The sequence below is a fragment of the Tauraco erythrolophus genome, chromosome Z, assembly GCF_009769465.1.
Source record: "Tauraco erythrolophus isolate bTauEry1 chromosome Z, bTauEry1.pri, whole genome shotgun sequence".
Classification (NCBI taxonomy): Eukaryota; Metazoa; Chordata; class Aves; order Musophagiformes; family Musophagidae; genus Tauraco; species Tauraco erythrolophus.
Window position 1 is genome coordinate 14,091,242 of NC_141496.1, and position 16,428 is coordinate 14,107,669.

Genomic DNA, 16,428 nt, shown 5'->3' on the forward strand with positions numbered 1-16,428 from the left:
GCCAAGGCTGCCATGAGCTTGTTACAATTAACAAGAGTTGGCTTAAGGGAAAGTTGTTTTTCCCGAGAATAGATGTCTCACCGTACTCTTGAAAACATACGAGAAGGATGAAGTTGGTGCCTCTCTGCAGAGGCACCTCATGCTCAAATCTAACCATTTATTTGCGGTGTTGTCAGTTCGTACCGTGCAGAACTTCTCAGAGCTGATCGGCTCAACAGTGCATTTGACTGAAAGCGTTGATGATACCCGTGCAACATTTAAAAAAACCCAAACAAACACCGTACCTGGCAGCAGCCTCTCTGTGTCCCTGTTCATTAACAATATCGCATTAGCAGATGGCTTCACGTGCCTTAGCTCGTAACATAGCAAATGGATACCACCGTTTTCAGCACAGAGGAAGCACAGTATAAAACCTTCACAAAGCGCACCACCTCCACAAATATAGGATTTTCAAAACCCTGGCAATATTATAAAAATAAGAATGAAGCTTCAAATGCAATTAAATACAAATAACTGGACTTAAGTATTTACTATACAATAATTCCTGATAGTGCTTTGCAGAACTGAATTTATTTACAATATTCTGTAAATAGCAAACATCATTTCACTCAAAGCTAGATGCGTGAAGGAAAACAGAGAAAACAGATGCTACTTTAAGGCAAATACTGTCATATCCAATGTCAAGGTTTAAGTGGCTTACAACCATTCATAAAATTCATATTTTGGCCCAGTTTATTTTTTTCAATTACAGTATCAAAGTCAAGAGGCCAGTGTTTTAGGAAGGAAGATATGGCAGCTGTTTCCCATAGAGGGATCATTTAGGTGCCTACACATGGATTTGCAGAGCAGCCTTAGGCAGACTTTCATGACAAGCTCGGTCAGTACTTTCACTTCATTTACACAGAAGCAGCAGGACACAGTATAAAATAATTACTTTACAGTTACACTTTTAAACAATAGGCTTCGATCTTTTTTATATTCCCATCGTCTTTCACCCACAAATCTGCTTGTGACAGTAGCTGGGAATTAACTGATCCCATTTAACAACACTACTGATCACAACACAATTGCACCCTGCATAGCCTATGACACCTGTTTGATCCTCCTTGCAGCTTTCGACTACAGGAGGAAAATATCCCCAAACTTAAGATACTTCAAAAATAAGATAAATAACAACTGTTTGCCTAACTCTGTCCATTTTAATTACTTATTCAATTTATCGTATGCTTCATCTATTAACTTCCACAAATTGGTAATGAGAAGTTTCGTAACGACTCCTCTTGTAAGGCATCAAGATACCATGGGCACACACACTATTGTGTGTAATAGCATGTTAACACACTGAGGTCAGCAGGAATGAAGTAACAAAGCAGTCAAAATACAGAAGCTTTCAATCTGAGGCATTAGGCAACCAGTTCTATCAAGTCTCCGTTTCATAAAGCTCTGGAATTGCAACCACTCCGAGGAGGTAAGAGAGGAGGACGTGCCAGCAGCATCAGCACGGCAACAGCACCAGTACTACTGACCCAGAAAGAGAACGCTCCCCTGGGGAGATTTCTTCCAATTGCTTCACACAGTCCTACTCCACAAATCGAACGCAAAAAGCAACAAAGCAGCAGCCGATCAGTGCCACCATAGATGCCGAAATCACAGTGACTGCGCTGCCAGCAACACTAACCAAGAGCCCCAGGCCCACACCAAGAATGATCTGGGCCAGTTGGACCATGCAAGTAAGAGCGGCACAGTCGATGCCCTTCCCTCGCCCGTGCTCTCCAGCTTGTTCCCCATCCTGCAGCTTCAGGATCTGCAAATAAGCACAAAACAAAACCCAGTGAAACGAGACGGCGCCAACAACTTACAGCTCTCCGCCAATGCAGCGCTCCCCCAGTGCAGCAAGACAGGCCAATAACTCTCTGCTTCCTTTCTGTCTTTTCTGCTTGTCCCACAGAGTAACCTCTCTGGAATTCAAACAGAGATTTTACAAGTGATAATGAGTTTTCCAAGCTCCCCTCAAATTGTCCCGTTTCTCCCATCTGCAGTTTTTCCCTCTATCCCTTCTCTCAAGGAAAGAATTGAAACCTGATCAGAAAAATTAGCTGTTTCCTTGAAGTTCAGGTCTATTTGAGCTCTGGAAAGCTGACGTTTTACAGTACAGGACACCTCATCATGGACAACTTAGCTCTAACTCTCATGGTTGAAGGAGAGCCTCAAAGGATGTTGAGTCCCACACACATACAGAGCATAGGTCGTTATGATGGAGCACTGTTCTGAAGTTACGGCTAAAAGCACGTAAAGCAGTTCAGTATTAAAATTGAAATGTAATGCTTTTATTGCTGGTGGAAAAAAAATATATTCTGAAAACAAATGTCCTAACTAGGATTCTTCTACACTACCAAAGACCATTATTAACTACTGATTATCTGTGTATCTGCTATCCTATACGTAGCAGAGTGAGAGTTCATATATTATATACAAAGATCTTGTGTGTAAGCACTAAGCACCCTGTGAGGGTGGTTGACCAGGTTGAGCAGGTTGACCAGAGGGGTTGTGGATTGTCCGTCCTTGGAAATATTCACACCAGACTGGACACGACCCTGGGCAACCTGCTCCAAGTGGCTGCGCTTGAGCAGGGCGGTTGGACTACACGATCTCTGGAGGTCCCTTGTAACTTCAGCTGTTCTGTGATTCCCTCCAGGAAGGAACTATTCTGTTTTGTTGGAAAATGGCATGATAGTTCACATATTTATTGTTCTTCTTGCACTGGCTGTTGAATGGAGAAGGTTGTATTGTAACAAAAAAGAGGTTTCTCTGCTGTAGGCTAGCTGTGCTGCTGTCTTCTGGTATCCAAACACTCTCAGCCATTAAGATGATTTTTGGCTTTTCGCAAGACCTATTACATTGCCTGTGAACTGTTACCACACAAAGCTGAAAAGTACTGGAGACAAACAGTCTCTTCCTAATCTAGTAGACAAAACTGAATTTGGATCCTAGGGAACAGCAGCACGGAACAGGAGTTGAAATGGCAGCATTTTAAAACTCAGCACATGATTTTGGTAGAATGCATAGTGAGGGAAAATGTCTGCTCTTTGTTCTGGAATGATACAGTCCTTTTACCTGAAGTATTTCTAATTTTAAGACACTATTTTGTTGGAATTATATCTGTTTTGCTGGACTGTGCCCAGTGTTCTGGCACATAGGTGCCAGCAGTTCTGACCACAATTATATGAATGTGTAGATGAATACAATCTTGCACTTGATGTTTCCTCTTAATTTTTCCTATCTTGTACATTATAGAAGATTTGAGCTAAACCTAATTCTGCTAATACCAGATCTAACATAGAATTATGTATCATTTAACATCTGGCATAGCAAGTAAAATATACCAAACAATAAACAATCACTCGTCACACAAGTAACACTTGAATATATTAGCCTATTAAATAAAAAGTACATGCACACTTCAGCATATTTTATTTCAACTCTGTCTTAGAACAGTTCTGAATCAAAGCTAGACTACAGTTTTGCCTTTACTCCCCCCCTCTGAGCTGACAGGCCCAATGTTAGGATTGTGATCACACCCTAAACTGGGTTCGTTCCCTGTCCTTTGTTTTAGCTTTCTAAAACTCTTCATCATGATCATTCTCTGTTGGAAGGAACAGAGATATTAACGAAAAAGTTAGGAATCACATCTAGGAAATATTTTACCACATTGAGACATCCTCCTAGGATTCAGTAGAATAATTCAGAGTTATTTTCATATTCATCATTCAGATGGTGATGCTTAAAAGTTGTACAGAACAGCAGGACGTGTTCTCAAGGACTTGATTTAGCCCTGTGCTGATCTCAGCTATGTTTCTATGTTGGTTCAACATTTCCTTTATTAATTTCTTCAAATGTCCCCAGATACAATGAGAACTTTCCCTAAGCCCTCCCAACTGTCCTTAATCCTTCTTGTTTCCAGCTCTCTCACTAACTTAAGAGACTTGAGAGAACTTTTCCATTAAAGAGCACAAAACATAAAGATCCTGCTGTGCTCAGAAACATGATATAAGGAATGAAAGCTTTTACAGATTTTCCTTGGAAACAGGATTTTGTGCTGTGGAGGACCGAAAACCAACCCTGGACATTTAGAGAGAATGTGGTATATAATTTAATACTGAACTGTATAAAATTGTTTGTACTTGAATTTCCTATCTTTATTAGCTAACAGCTTTTGTTACACTTTGCAGTTAACTAAAAATTCTGCAAGCCTTTACAGTATGGTTATTAACTTTAGGAACTCAGAAGTCAAGTCCTCAGCTAACACACCTGGAAGGAAGGATATAAGGAAGGTAGTGCTTGAAGGCAACACAAGTGGAGCCCTGTTATCTGCTTACTGCCTGAACACGTACTGTGATTGCCTTTGTTTCAGTTGTGATGCTAAATAATTATTTGTCTCACTGCAGGACTGTTCAGAGAGTTTGCAGCTGGGACCTTAACTCTCTCTGTCAGAAACTTTCCATTCATAACATGTGTCATGATAAATAGTTTGAAATCAAAATTAAAAACTGCTCACCAGTTCTATCCAGTTTTCTGCCAAAATAGACTAAACAGACCCAGGCAGATACAAACTTACCCTTCCTCAGACATTGAACTTACTTCTTCTTCCCTATGATACTCTGCAATGAGGTGGAATGGCACTGTATACAGCGTGCTGGACATGACGCCAAAGAGTGAACATAGAGCCAGAGTGGAATAGACATTGGGAAACAAGCCAATTAATCCAGTACCCAATCCAAAAAGTAGATATCCGGTGAAATAAAGTCCCTTTAATCCTATGTATGGCAGAAGTATTTTCTGCAGGTCTGTGAAAAGAAAGTGAAAATGCTGATAAGACTGAAACAAAACAGGTCACATTTCATCAGGGAGTTCCTTTAAGGGGTTTTATTTTGTAAAATGCAATGCAAAGAGATAACGTTACTGATATTGGAAGTTGCCTCAAATTTTTGTAGGTATAAACTCTCCAAAGAATACTTGCTGTCTCTGGGGATAGTTTTCTTCTGGCACAGTCAACTCCAGAGAAGAAGTAGTTAACCAGCACTCTGGAAGAACAGCCCTCATTGGCAACCTCAGACATTTCCGCTGTTTGATTATAATACGGACATTTGGCATCAATCTCTAAGCTGGGAAAGGCGCTGCAGAAATGACAGTAGCTGAGCTCCAAAGGGGAAAAGATTTCCTTCAAGCCTCTTTTAGATGCTCAATTCAGCCCCCAAATGCTACTCATTTGAGTTTTTGGATCACAAATAATTACTTTAATCTTTGGTAAGAGCTATGGTGAAATCTGTCTGGGGAACTGTGCTAGCATATTTGCACAGAATTTTGGAGAGCAAGGTTCATGCTTCTGGCAAGAATTTCTACTGCACAGGGAAAAAGTTATTTTACAAGGAATGCAGCTGGGGAGAGGCCACCAGAGGGACCTTCGAGAACCTATGGCTACAGCACTGCTGAGTGAAAGAGCATCTCAGAATGATGCCCATAGCATTCTTTTAGCCTGATATTGAACTTCAGCATGATTTTCAGTGTTCAGGGTCAGTTCACATGCAGAACAATGCCTTACTCCTAGCGTGACCCCTCATCATGTGATCAGGAACTGTTCATGTTAAGATACTAGTTTCTAACAATGCTGAGAATGTAACACTACTTAATGTGGAAAAAAACCCCAGTTAATTTGGCACCACTTTATTTTTTTTTTAAACAATGGCAAACGGCTAACAGTTTAAACACTGTTTCAAAACAATGTTGGAGTACATTCCTCAGTACTTACAAGAATAGAGTGATGAAGAAATTGCATTGATGCACAGCCCCCAGCATCCCATCTCTACTCCTGTTTTGTAGGTAAGGTAAAGCGTGGAGTTATGAGGTGCGTAAGGACTACCCTGGTATACAACCTGAAAGAGACCACGAAGATCACAGAAGGCAAAGATGGACTGCATGTATATAATACCTCTTTTTACGGAAACAGGGTACCCAACACAGGGCCTCATCCCTGGTAGGGCAGATAATTAGTGCCCAGGAATTCTGTTAAGCAGTGCCCTGACCTTCCCTTCACAGGTTTCCAGATTTCATTCTTTTCTCCCAGACTATCACATCCCAGGCTCCTCCTCTTTTATTCACCCTCTAACTTTCACTGGAGTGTCCACTCTACACTGACTCGTTTGCTCTTTTTCCTTTGTGTGTCTCATTTCCCACTCTCCTTCTCTCTCCACTTCTATCTTCTTGCCTTAGCCTTTCTTTCCCTAATTTATCTACAATTATTTTTTCGTTTGTTTTCTCTTTCAGGATTCCCCCAACACACTCAGTTTTCCACCCAGTAATTGTCTTATTCAATTTCTTATCTAGGCAAGAAAAATTCTTTTCTTTCAGCTGCTCATGTATACTGCGGGGGGAAAAAATACCCCTCCCTTTCATCTACAGAGACAAAAAAAGAAGGCAAAGAAATGGGAATATTGGGTGGAAACCACAGAAGAAAGGATGTGGCAATAAGAGGATTTGTGCCAGGAACATATTTGTATCCTGGAAGAAAGGAGGTAGGCAGGATCATATAGATGAGAATCACTGGCAGGGACGTATAGTTTTACTTCCTGGAAATGGCATGGAAAAGTGAGCACTTGGTATCACAAAGGCAAATAGTTTCTGGCAGAGAAGACTCAGGGAAAGGTATAGCAGGGACAGCCAAATTCAAGGAGATAAGAGCTTTCAGCTACCAAGTATGTCAGTGTGTGCAAAGAGCTGCTGAGCTTGGGGCCAGGGAGGCTGCAGCGGAGACGGACAGCGTTGTGTGACAGTGCCCATGCACCAGGACAAGGCCAGGTACATCCACGCAACATCAGCACTACTCTCGTTAGGAAACCTGCCCGTCTTGGAGCAGTTCCAAAGCCAAAGCAGAGAATGGATGTATTTGGAACAACTCTGAGAGCTTCATTTGGAACAGTTAAATAGACACAAATAGCCTTACAAATACCAAAAGATTTTCCCCAAAGATCCAACAGACCAGCTCAAAATAAGGGCCTGAGATCCATTAGCTGTTTGACAAAACTCTTGTTGAGCCATCCAGATATTACTGGCTCTGCCACCACTGTCACTTCTTCAGGATGATAACACTCATTTCTTTTTGGTAGAGGAGGAGGTGCTAGGAGGAAAGAAAAGCAAGAGGATTTTATGCTTTTTTACCTGTCCCATGAAATCCGTGAAGAAGAGCATGTTGGACAGGAAAGCCATCCATCCAAAGAGGTGGCTCACACACAGACAGCGATAGTGGGATGGCATGCTTAAAAGTGTCTTCAAGAGTGATTTAAGGGTCATCCGCCTTTGATCCTAAAAGCAAGTATTTAACAATAATGCTGTATTATTGCCCTGAAGGCTAATAAAATAGCTGGCAGCAAATGAAGAAGGCCTCAGCATCTTTTAATTGCTAAACCTCTATTTTTTTTATTTTTTGCTGGGAACTGTTGCTTGGGTACTGAATGTACTTCAAGATATATTTGGTTTGTAGAGCCATTGCCTAATAAAGTCATCTGAAAGATTCACAGAGACTCTGGGAGAGCTGGAGTGTATCAGCAAGCATGTAACATTTCTTGCTGTTATAATCAGTAGGATTATTATATACTTGTAGAACCAAGTGAAAATTTTCTGCCAGAACAGACTCAGTGGAGTTTCAAAAAACCCCCAAACAGAAATAAAAATAATTTCTTTATGGAGACAATCAGCTTTACATTGGAAATTTAAAGCTGCCATGGAAAAAATGAAATTCAGAATACTTCCTGAGGATTAAAATGTATCTGTTGTGGAATACAGCACTTTTGAGACCTCATTGCCATTCCCTTCTAGGTGCTAAATTCCCTAGAAAACTTCACTTCTTCTGGCATATCATAAGATTTCCACTACATACTGTCCTCCCCTCTGTGAAGCAGGGAGAGACTGAGATACATCACGGCAGATGCAGCACCCCTCAAAATCCTACCACTCAGAGAACAGGAGCTCCAGGACCTGAATTCTTCATCCCATGGGAGACATAATTCATTTCAAAATCAAAATGCTACTGGTGCTGGTTAACAAATCTCACCAATGGGGAAAAACAAAATTTCTCACCCTCCCTTATCTCCCTCCTTCTTGTCTGAGCCCTGTGCCCCAAAACCCTCTCTCAGTTTCTTTTGCAGTCACATTTATCAGATCACTTGTATCACTCAAATTGTTTTTAGTACTGTAGGTGTGTCCTACATGTCAGGCATTCACAACATAAAATTCTTACTGCTTTGAAGCTCCTACATGGCTCTTTGCTTCTGAAGAAAAAAAAGATATTTTATCTGTGTGTGATGGAACGCTTCCAATTTTCTCTAGTGATGTTTGGAGGCAACAGTATCGGGAGAGATGATAAGGGAAGCTGTATGGTCACAAAATGTGGAAGAACTGTAGAAGTTACGTTCATTGCTGGGAAGCTGAATTTAGCCTTCAATTTGCTGGAAGATAATGACATTTTTTACTTCCTTCAGTGCTCTGCTTACTTTTCACAATTCTGCTTTCATTTGAACTAGGTTATGCTGCAAGCTCCTCTATGAATAATCACTACATATAAAGTTGGAAAATACTTTCCTCCAGTGGGAGGCTTTTAATCCTCATAGGAATGCCAAAATTCAAGTTGCCAACTTTCACCTTGAACTGCATATTGTCCAAATCCCTTGGAATTTCTCTTGGCATCACTATCTCTTTCAAACAGGGTAAGCTTTCTATTTTTCTACAGTTACAAAAAACAACAACAACAAAAAATCCACATTATCTCATTAGTGTTATCTCAAGGATAATTACTATCATTTTACTTGGCTTATTTAATTTCTTCAATTCTGCCACCTAGTTAGAACAGCCTTTCCAATCAAAGTGTTAATGAAAGGTCAGGGAACTACAAAGGACACTGCTGTAACTACGAGCAATAATTTGGCAGCTAGATAGAAACATTTGCTTTCTATTTAGATACTTTAGAGAGTGGAAATGGAAACAGAAATGTTTAATGCACACATTTAATACACACCAACACACAAACCCCACACTGGTTTAAATGATGTGCTGAAGTTTGGCTCTGTTTAAGTGCCTTATCCTTCCAAAGCTCACAATACCTCCCCGTTTTCTCTGTAAAATCACTATAACTCAAGGCCTAAGATGATTCATAAGGATACAATGGAATCAATATAACTTGGGGTTCATGGCAGTAGATCCTGAGTAATTTGGCACCAAACTAAAGAACGAAAGACGAATCACTTTGGATGTCTGCTCATACTGTAACAGGTCAAATCTCATTAATAATCATGGTAGCTATTAGCATGTAAGAGCACAGTCCTTAATTTAGAAGATAGAGGGCCATGATGCCTGGAGCAATAAAGAGACACAGGAAAACAGGAAGCCAAACCATTTCTTCAAGGAAACAATTACAGTAATGAATGAACTCAGAAAACATGTGCCACAAGAGACAGACCGCTAACGCAGTGAGCGTCAGGACTTTATACCCAATTTATCAAGACTTGTATCAGGGATAGATATACATGGCACCGAGAGAACAGAAGTGAAATTAAAACAACAAGCAACTGTTTCATCGCTTACTGTTACACTGGAGCCGGACTCACACATTGGCCTTTGCTTACCCAGGGTACTGTGAGAGTGCAGCGAGGATTCCTAGCACTAAAAGTCATCAACAAAACAGTAAAAACTATTATCTGTTCCCAAGTCCATTCTCAAAATGTGCTCTCCAGATATTTTTCAAGTAGATTCACCTTTTCCTAATTGCCTTAGATTGAAGTTCTCTCTCATAAAAATGCAGCAGAAACAAAACAACAGTGATGATTTGAAAGTACTCGCTATTTCTCTCTCACTTAAAAGTTCTGCCAAAGACATAGCAACAACATCACTTCAAAATAAAAATAAAACCCAGGAAGCAAGGTAGCATTGTTGTAGAAGTAGCAATTTTAAACACGTCGGTACTGTCAATAAATCCTCAATGAAACGTTGAGCAGCAGCATAACTGGAATGTTTACCAGATCAGGGAGCAAACTCTTCATATGTACTGTGTATGGAAGTGTGCAGACTACAATGGGAGTTAGAGATGTGCATCAAAGATTAACAGTTTGTAGTACTTGTCCACCATGTGATGTTAATTCTGTCAAGGCTAAAGGACAAAGTATATCCTCCTGACAAAATTCACATGAGGCGGATATTAGGAGACTGATACAGACCAGAAACCTGAACCTTGTTCTCCCTCATCCCTGCCAACTATTCAAAGCATCAGGACTAGCCCATCTCATCGCTCTTGCTGGAAATACTTTATAAATTAAAAAAGAGAAAAGCAACCAGGCTTTCTGCTGACCCCATATCCTAGTGGAGGATTATTTTTCTGTGTGTATGAAAGGGCTGCATTCCAAATAATAAGAATCAGCTAATTAAAGGGTCTCCAAGGATGGAATGACGTGGGTTACAAAATTGTCACGGCACTTACCTCTGTACACGACGTAACAGCGTATTTCCCTGGTTCAGCTGCAGCCTTTATTTCAGTACATGTTGATTTTAAGTAACTATTCTTGATTTCCTCCTCTATGGAGCTATATTTATAGGATTCAGTCACTTCCAACAAGAACTTTGTCTCTTCATTTTCATATCTGAGTGGGACTTCAGGAATACTGTGCAGATGTACAGTAAGGCAGGTTAGGAAAACCAAGGCTGCGAAGAAGAAAATCACCTGGAACTCCGATGCCAGGGAATATCCTAGTACAAGTTGACCCCAATCCATAGCACCTGTCAGGTAACCCAGGGCTCCTCCTAAACCTACAGGGGTGGGAAAGAAACGAGAAAAAAGATCTACTGGCATTGATAAAATAAACAAACAGTACACAATACCCTCAAAATGTGATGTCCTCTAGAAATGACTGAATAGTCACTCTCCAGATACTACTTACAAGAAATAGGAATACTGAGCTAATCACATACATGAGCAGTTACCAAAACATCTCTTGAAAAATCTCCTCAGCTCTGGTGGACAGAGGTGTCAAAAAAACGCCTGAATATCTAGCAACATGGGCCTCCACCTCTTTTCTTGAGTCTTTGAGGCTTATTTTCTTTGAAACAGTAATGCAAAATAAAATCCTACTGAAATTTATGGGCTTTTTAACTTTACAGAACAAACAAACATTTTTTTAATTATAACGAGACTATCATTTTGACTTTGTAAAACGTATTTTATGTAGCTGATTCTAGACAGAAATACTGTCTCCATGTGAGATTAAAAAAAAAAAAAAGGAAATAAAACTAAAAGCATTGTTTTGTAGTTATCAAAATCCAAGTACCTCACCACTTGGAAAAGAAAATAAAAATGATCAAACACAAATGTGTAATTCCGCTCACTGATTTTCTCAGAAAAGTTTGAATAAAAGATAAAATGAGAATACTACCTCCTGTCTTGAAGTTAACAAAACCAGTGTTCAGTCCAGTTTTTCAAAAACTTCTTACTTTTGTTATTAGTGCATACAGTTCCGGAAGAGGAAGAAAGTACATACTGTTATATACAGTACAGAGCACTGGCAGGGAAAGTAGAGTTCAGACATCTTGCTAACCAGGTGGCTCTGTGGGACGTGGGAGTCAAGCAGGACAGAAGCATTTGAAGGAATTGGAAGTATTTCTAGTCTTCTGCTCAGGAGAACTGAAGACAATGTATGTATGACAGAACCATTCCATCTAACAAAGAGTAACAGAGGTAATAGGACCTACATTTGCTTCACCTACCAAACACAGGATTTTGATTTAATTCTGGGCTTTCTGTATTTGTTTCCCTCTTTGAGTCTGATTATGGCCCTCCTTCATTGTGTCCTACTGCATTTTACAGAGGACTGTATCCTTGCTTGTACTCATGAAAAACAATTAAGCCGTTAATAACTTTTTGAAGAAAACCTACACTAAATGTTCGCACCAAGTGAATGTCTGATGTTGGAGGTCATCTTTGCGTACTGCTTTGACCAAAAGTAATCACAATGTAGGAATGCAGTTTGAGTGTTGCGTGTTGGATATATGCACTCTTCCTTTTACTTGTCTCAGAGGTCATAAATTTCGTAACTGCAAAGCTATCAAGTTTCATGCATAAACCTTAAACTGAAGACAAACTGGAGGGCAAAATCTTGGAGAGATTTAGTATAAAATAAAGGAACCAAACAGGGGAAACAAAATAACTCAGTATCTAAAACAGAAGCTAGAAAAAAAATGGGAAGATTGCTGTCTGTGTCTAATAGGGATAGAACAAGGAATGATAAATGAAAATTGTAGGGAATGGATATCAAGATCAGATTTTAGGGAAAACCATCTAACAACAAGGCCAGCGAAGTGATGGAAAAGGCTGCCTTGGCAGGGCTGAAGAACATCTATCGAGGGAGGATTTCAAAAAAAGGCTAGGTAATTACCCAGTAGGAAGGGTGAAGATACCGATGATCTTGCTGTAAAGGGCACAGGGTGCTAGACCAAATAATCCAGTCTGTTTCAGGATTACTTGATGTGATTTTTCCCATATTGCTTTTCACAGTTCAGTACACAAATGAATCAGCTAAATCTGTAGCTCCAAATTTAGAAATCAAGCCTTTCCAGCATCATCCAAGGAAAAATTGCAACCAGAGTGCTGCTGAAGGCAAGAATATACATAGAGACTCACTCCTCTCTCTGTCCGAACAAGTGATTGTCCGAAATTTTATCTGTCAGTTTCTAATGGACAATACTGACTTCATTCCCATGTGGCTTTCAGATTCCCTTAAAATCTGTGATCCCAGACACAGCTATTTCGTATGTCCAAAATCAGCCTGTTGTCAATAGCTACTACACCTCTCCTCCTCAACTAGAGTAACTGCCACTGAATCTGCGTGCATCTGCTCTTGGTATGGCTCAGTAGCCACAAAAATCTGCATCAACACAGATGGTAAGATTTGTCATCTAGCCTACTTTTTGCTTAGTCCTTTCATGATGACTGCTCTCAGACATGGCTGGAAGCTTCTCCTGAGTCACGTTACAGGTACACAGCCTTATGTGTCTTTCCTGTGCGTTTTCTCAACACGGGGCTCACATAGTAAACATTTCCTTCTGTACAGAAGGTTTCCTTCTGTAACTCAGCAACATTACAAACATCTATAAAGGCAAATGAAGCTCTTACTTAATTTGCAAAAGCCTAGACTGAACCACTTGGACTTATTTTGTGGAAGATATGAAGCTCTGAATTTTAACACAGAACTTCTATTTCTATACAGGAAAGCAGCATATACCGGAGCACTGCTGAAGAACGGAAATCAACTATACTGGTTTGTGCAGTTCTTGCTTTGTATCACATGCTGAGTCGAATTTTTTTTTTTTTTTTTAACAAGGTATAGCAAGGAAACAAGTTACATCCCTTAATTTTTGCTTCACCAAAAACTTGAAAAAAAAGAGAACAAGATGAATAAACACTACTTCACTTTTTAAAATAATTAACTACTCTTACTTAAATCATGGCTATGTTGCTATAAATGTTTATGCCTGCAGCCTTCTGGAGCAGAACTCTTGAAGCAGCAATCACAAGCTGCTGTTCTCTGGAGTAGTGAAAACCCAGCAACAAAAGACTCGTGACTGAAGTGCAGGATCACATGATCAGTTCATTCAAGATTAGAAACACAGTGAGAATAAAATCCATGCAATTACCTTCCCCTCCGTCGAGAGGCAGGGAGGAAAAGAAGGGATCTGAGTACCTGTAAGGAGGGCGTGGTAATGCAGACCCTTCTCTTTATCCTCATGAGAGCAGACATCAAATAAATACGCTTTGATGGGGCCATCAATAAAATCAGCTGCAAAATCAAAAAGCACCACTCCCAGCATGGTAATGACTATTGCCCACGTCCGCCGCTTGTCTCTCTCACTGATGAAAGCTACAAAAGAAAAACACCCTCATTCGGACAGCAGCAGTGCCATGTTCTGCAAAACCACATTTTATCTTTCCCGTTATCTCCAAATCTACCCAATGCTTAGTTATGCAAGAGGGAGCAGTGATGCCATAATCACACCAGAGACAGGATAACCGAGTCTCTGTAGCACTGAGCTGTGCCATGCTGACTTACTGCCTTAAGTCAGCACAAACTCAGGGTACTCCAAGCTCCACAATCGAGAGCATCTCTAGCCTTACTCCTTTGCACCTCCATGGCATGCTCTGGTAGCCTAGCACACATGCTTTTCATAGTACTTTTCTTTATCCTATTTGTCCCACTCTTCCATTGTTTTAGATAATCAAGAGTTAACTGTAACATCTCTTTGTGGGCAAATGAACACAAGTATATTCCACACCAACAACATACAGGAAGAGAGAATAAATCAATCCATAAAAATGCACACCTCCCCCCCTCTGCCAATTCATAATAACAAAAACAACTTTCCATCAAGACTTTAGGAAGTTACACCTCAAGCTGAAATATAACAGTGTCTAGTGATGTCACTACTATATGATTTCACACATTCCAGATGCAACACCGTTTCCAAGGAGTTGCTGATTCCTATTATTCAGCAGCACAATGCATTCCTGAGACAAGCCAATGCTGCAGGAATTAAAGATACGTATTTTGAATGCTAATGCATCTAAAATAGGGGTTAACAGATATTCAGTTTGGATGAGTATTGCATCACACAAACAATACTGATCTTTTAACTTAACAAGGTAGATTTTAGTTCTTAAAAACTTCTCTGGGCCTGAGCATTGCTTTACTTGTACGAACTGGTTCAGGCAACCACACCAACATACAACATGCTGTTAATCCCACGCACAAACTACAGAACACTATGCACAGGGTACACAACATGCAGCAGAAACATTGCACCCGTGTGCAGACTGCAGCGTTCCCCAGCTCCTTCAGTGCAGCTGAGTAACATCACACCCGATTTTAACAACCCATTTGAGCAGGGAATAAAGGAACCCCTCCTTTTTTTCTGATTCAAAAGGCTAGGGTGAGTTTTGTCTGTCAGCACAGCGCATGCCCCTCACTCACCTGAGATCATCACGTCCCCATTGAGGTACAAAGCCATGCCTAACAGCATTATGATGCCCAGACCCAGAATGTAAGGTCGCCTCTTGCCCCAGCTACAGGTGCAGTGATCACTGGCGGAACCTACCACAGGCTGCAGCACGAAGCCCAGGATAGGGCTGATGAGCCACACTAGGCTGTAGAGGTTCTTGGGCAGCCCTACACTGAGCAGCACCGGCGTGACAAAGGCGGCCTCCACGGCATAGCAGAACTCCCGGCCGAACATCGCCATGCTGTGCATGACCAGCCTTCCCACCGCTCGCTTCCTTGGCGCCGCTGCTCCAGTCCTCATCACAGATTGCAGCAAAGCCTCCTCCTTCTCTCTAGTGCTGTCCATGTTGGCTTTGGCCACCTCAGGAGGAAGAGTCCCGTGGAAACTCTCTTTCATTAAGGTCATGGCTCTGGCTATGCGCAGCGCCCCGGCAAGTCGGTGCTGCCCGCCCTGGCTGACATGGAGCCTAGATCATATGCCGGGTGGTATCGGTCTGTGCTGGGGGAGGGACTCACATACTTTCATGGCTCTGCGATCACAAGTTATGCAAGGAAGGGGGCGGGGAAGCGTGTGTTAGCATTAGCAGATCTGAGCTCTTGGGTGTCTGCAAAGCTCCCAGCTATCCACAACTAAAGAACTACTGTTAAAGCACGAAACACACACATAACGGGAACATGCATCACATGGGCGAGGCACGGAGTTAGCCTGACACAAAGCCATTCCTCTTGTCGCTGCAAGACAGCAGAGATATCCAGAAACCTGAGCCCACATCTTCCCCTTCAGTAAACACGGGCCCCAGAGAGGGTCGATTTCCTGTTGATCAAACAGAGGGGAAAACAATCTATAATACAGATGCGGACAAGGATCTCAATACACTTCATGAAGATAAGTCAGTGAACCTACCTATTGTCCTGGAGTGTTAGCGGCCGATAAAAAGCTTGACAGATGTCTGTCAAACAGCAAATGGTGAATATTTTTTTTGGCTGCTGTGTGCCACCCTCAATACAACTGATTACTTTCTCGGTTTCCGAAAAACAAAGGATATCAGGGCCACTTAGGGTGGGTTTATTTTTAAGTGTCTTACCTGACAAGAGGAGACCTTAAAAGAGATCTGTAGCGACATGCCCAAACTGTACCTTTCAGGTTGGCCACCCGAGTGAGGCGGCTGATCCAACCTATGCTGAAGGTAACATGAGTCTTTACATTGACTTAAGTTTTGACCCCAAAAATCGCTGAAGCGCACTGGAGATTACACTTGACAACATTTATTGTTCGCCAACATGATCAGATGCATCTGGGCTAAGCAAATTTAAGTCTTACTGTAAACGTGTATAATAGTCAGTA

At 41.1% G+C, this 16,428-nt stretch overlaps 1 protein-coding gene across 2 annotated transcripts; it reads right to left on the minus strand.

The window, feature by feature from the left end:
• Window positions 1-1,579: 1,579 nt before the first annotated feature.
• SLC45A2 (solute carrier family 45 member 2) lies at window positions 1,580-15,489 on the minus strand. 2 transcript variants are annotated; one of them, XM_086629555.1, is made up of 8 exons: window positions 15,057-15,489; window positions 13,773-13,949; window positions 10,760-10,845; window positions 7,213-7,356; window positions 5,807-5,930; window positions 4,639-4,844; window positions 1,911-1,928; window positions 1,580-1,789 (listed from the first exon to the last, which is right to left on the minus strand). In XM_086629555.1, exons 1-8 carry the CDS (start codon window positions 15,487-15,489, stop codon window positions 1,580-1,582), a joined length of 1,398 nt encoding a protein of 465 aa, XP_086485681.1. The 2 variants fall into 2 exon arrangements, with proteins under 2 accessions (XP_086485681.1, XP_086485680.1); XM_086629554.1 differs by lacking the exon at window positions 1,911-1,928 and having other exon boundaries at window positions 1,580-1,804; window positions 10,520-10,845.
• Window positions 15,490-16,428: the final 939 nt, after the last annotated feature.

What these genes read in the sequence shown, in the direction of transcription:
- SLC45A2 (XM_086629554.1), bottom strand. Translation starts at nt 15,489, where the DNA reads ATGACCTTAATGAAAGAGAGTTTCCACGGGACTCTTCCTCCTGAGGTG. An exon ending in TGGGGACGTGATGATCTCAG is followed by an intron (nt 13,950 to 15,056) that starts GTGAGTGAGGGG and finishes TTTCTTTTGTAG; the next exon opens with CTTTCATCAGTGAGAGAGAC. An exon ending in AGTATCATAGGGAAGAAGAA is followed by an intron (nt 1,805 to 4,638) that starts GTAAGTTCAATG and finishes GCTTATTTGCAG; the next exon opens with ATCCTGAAGCTGCAGGATGG.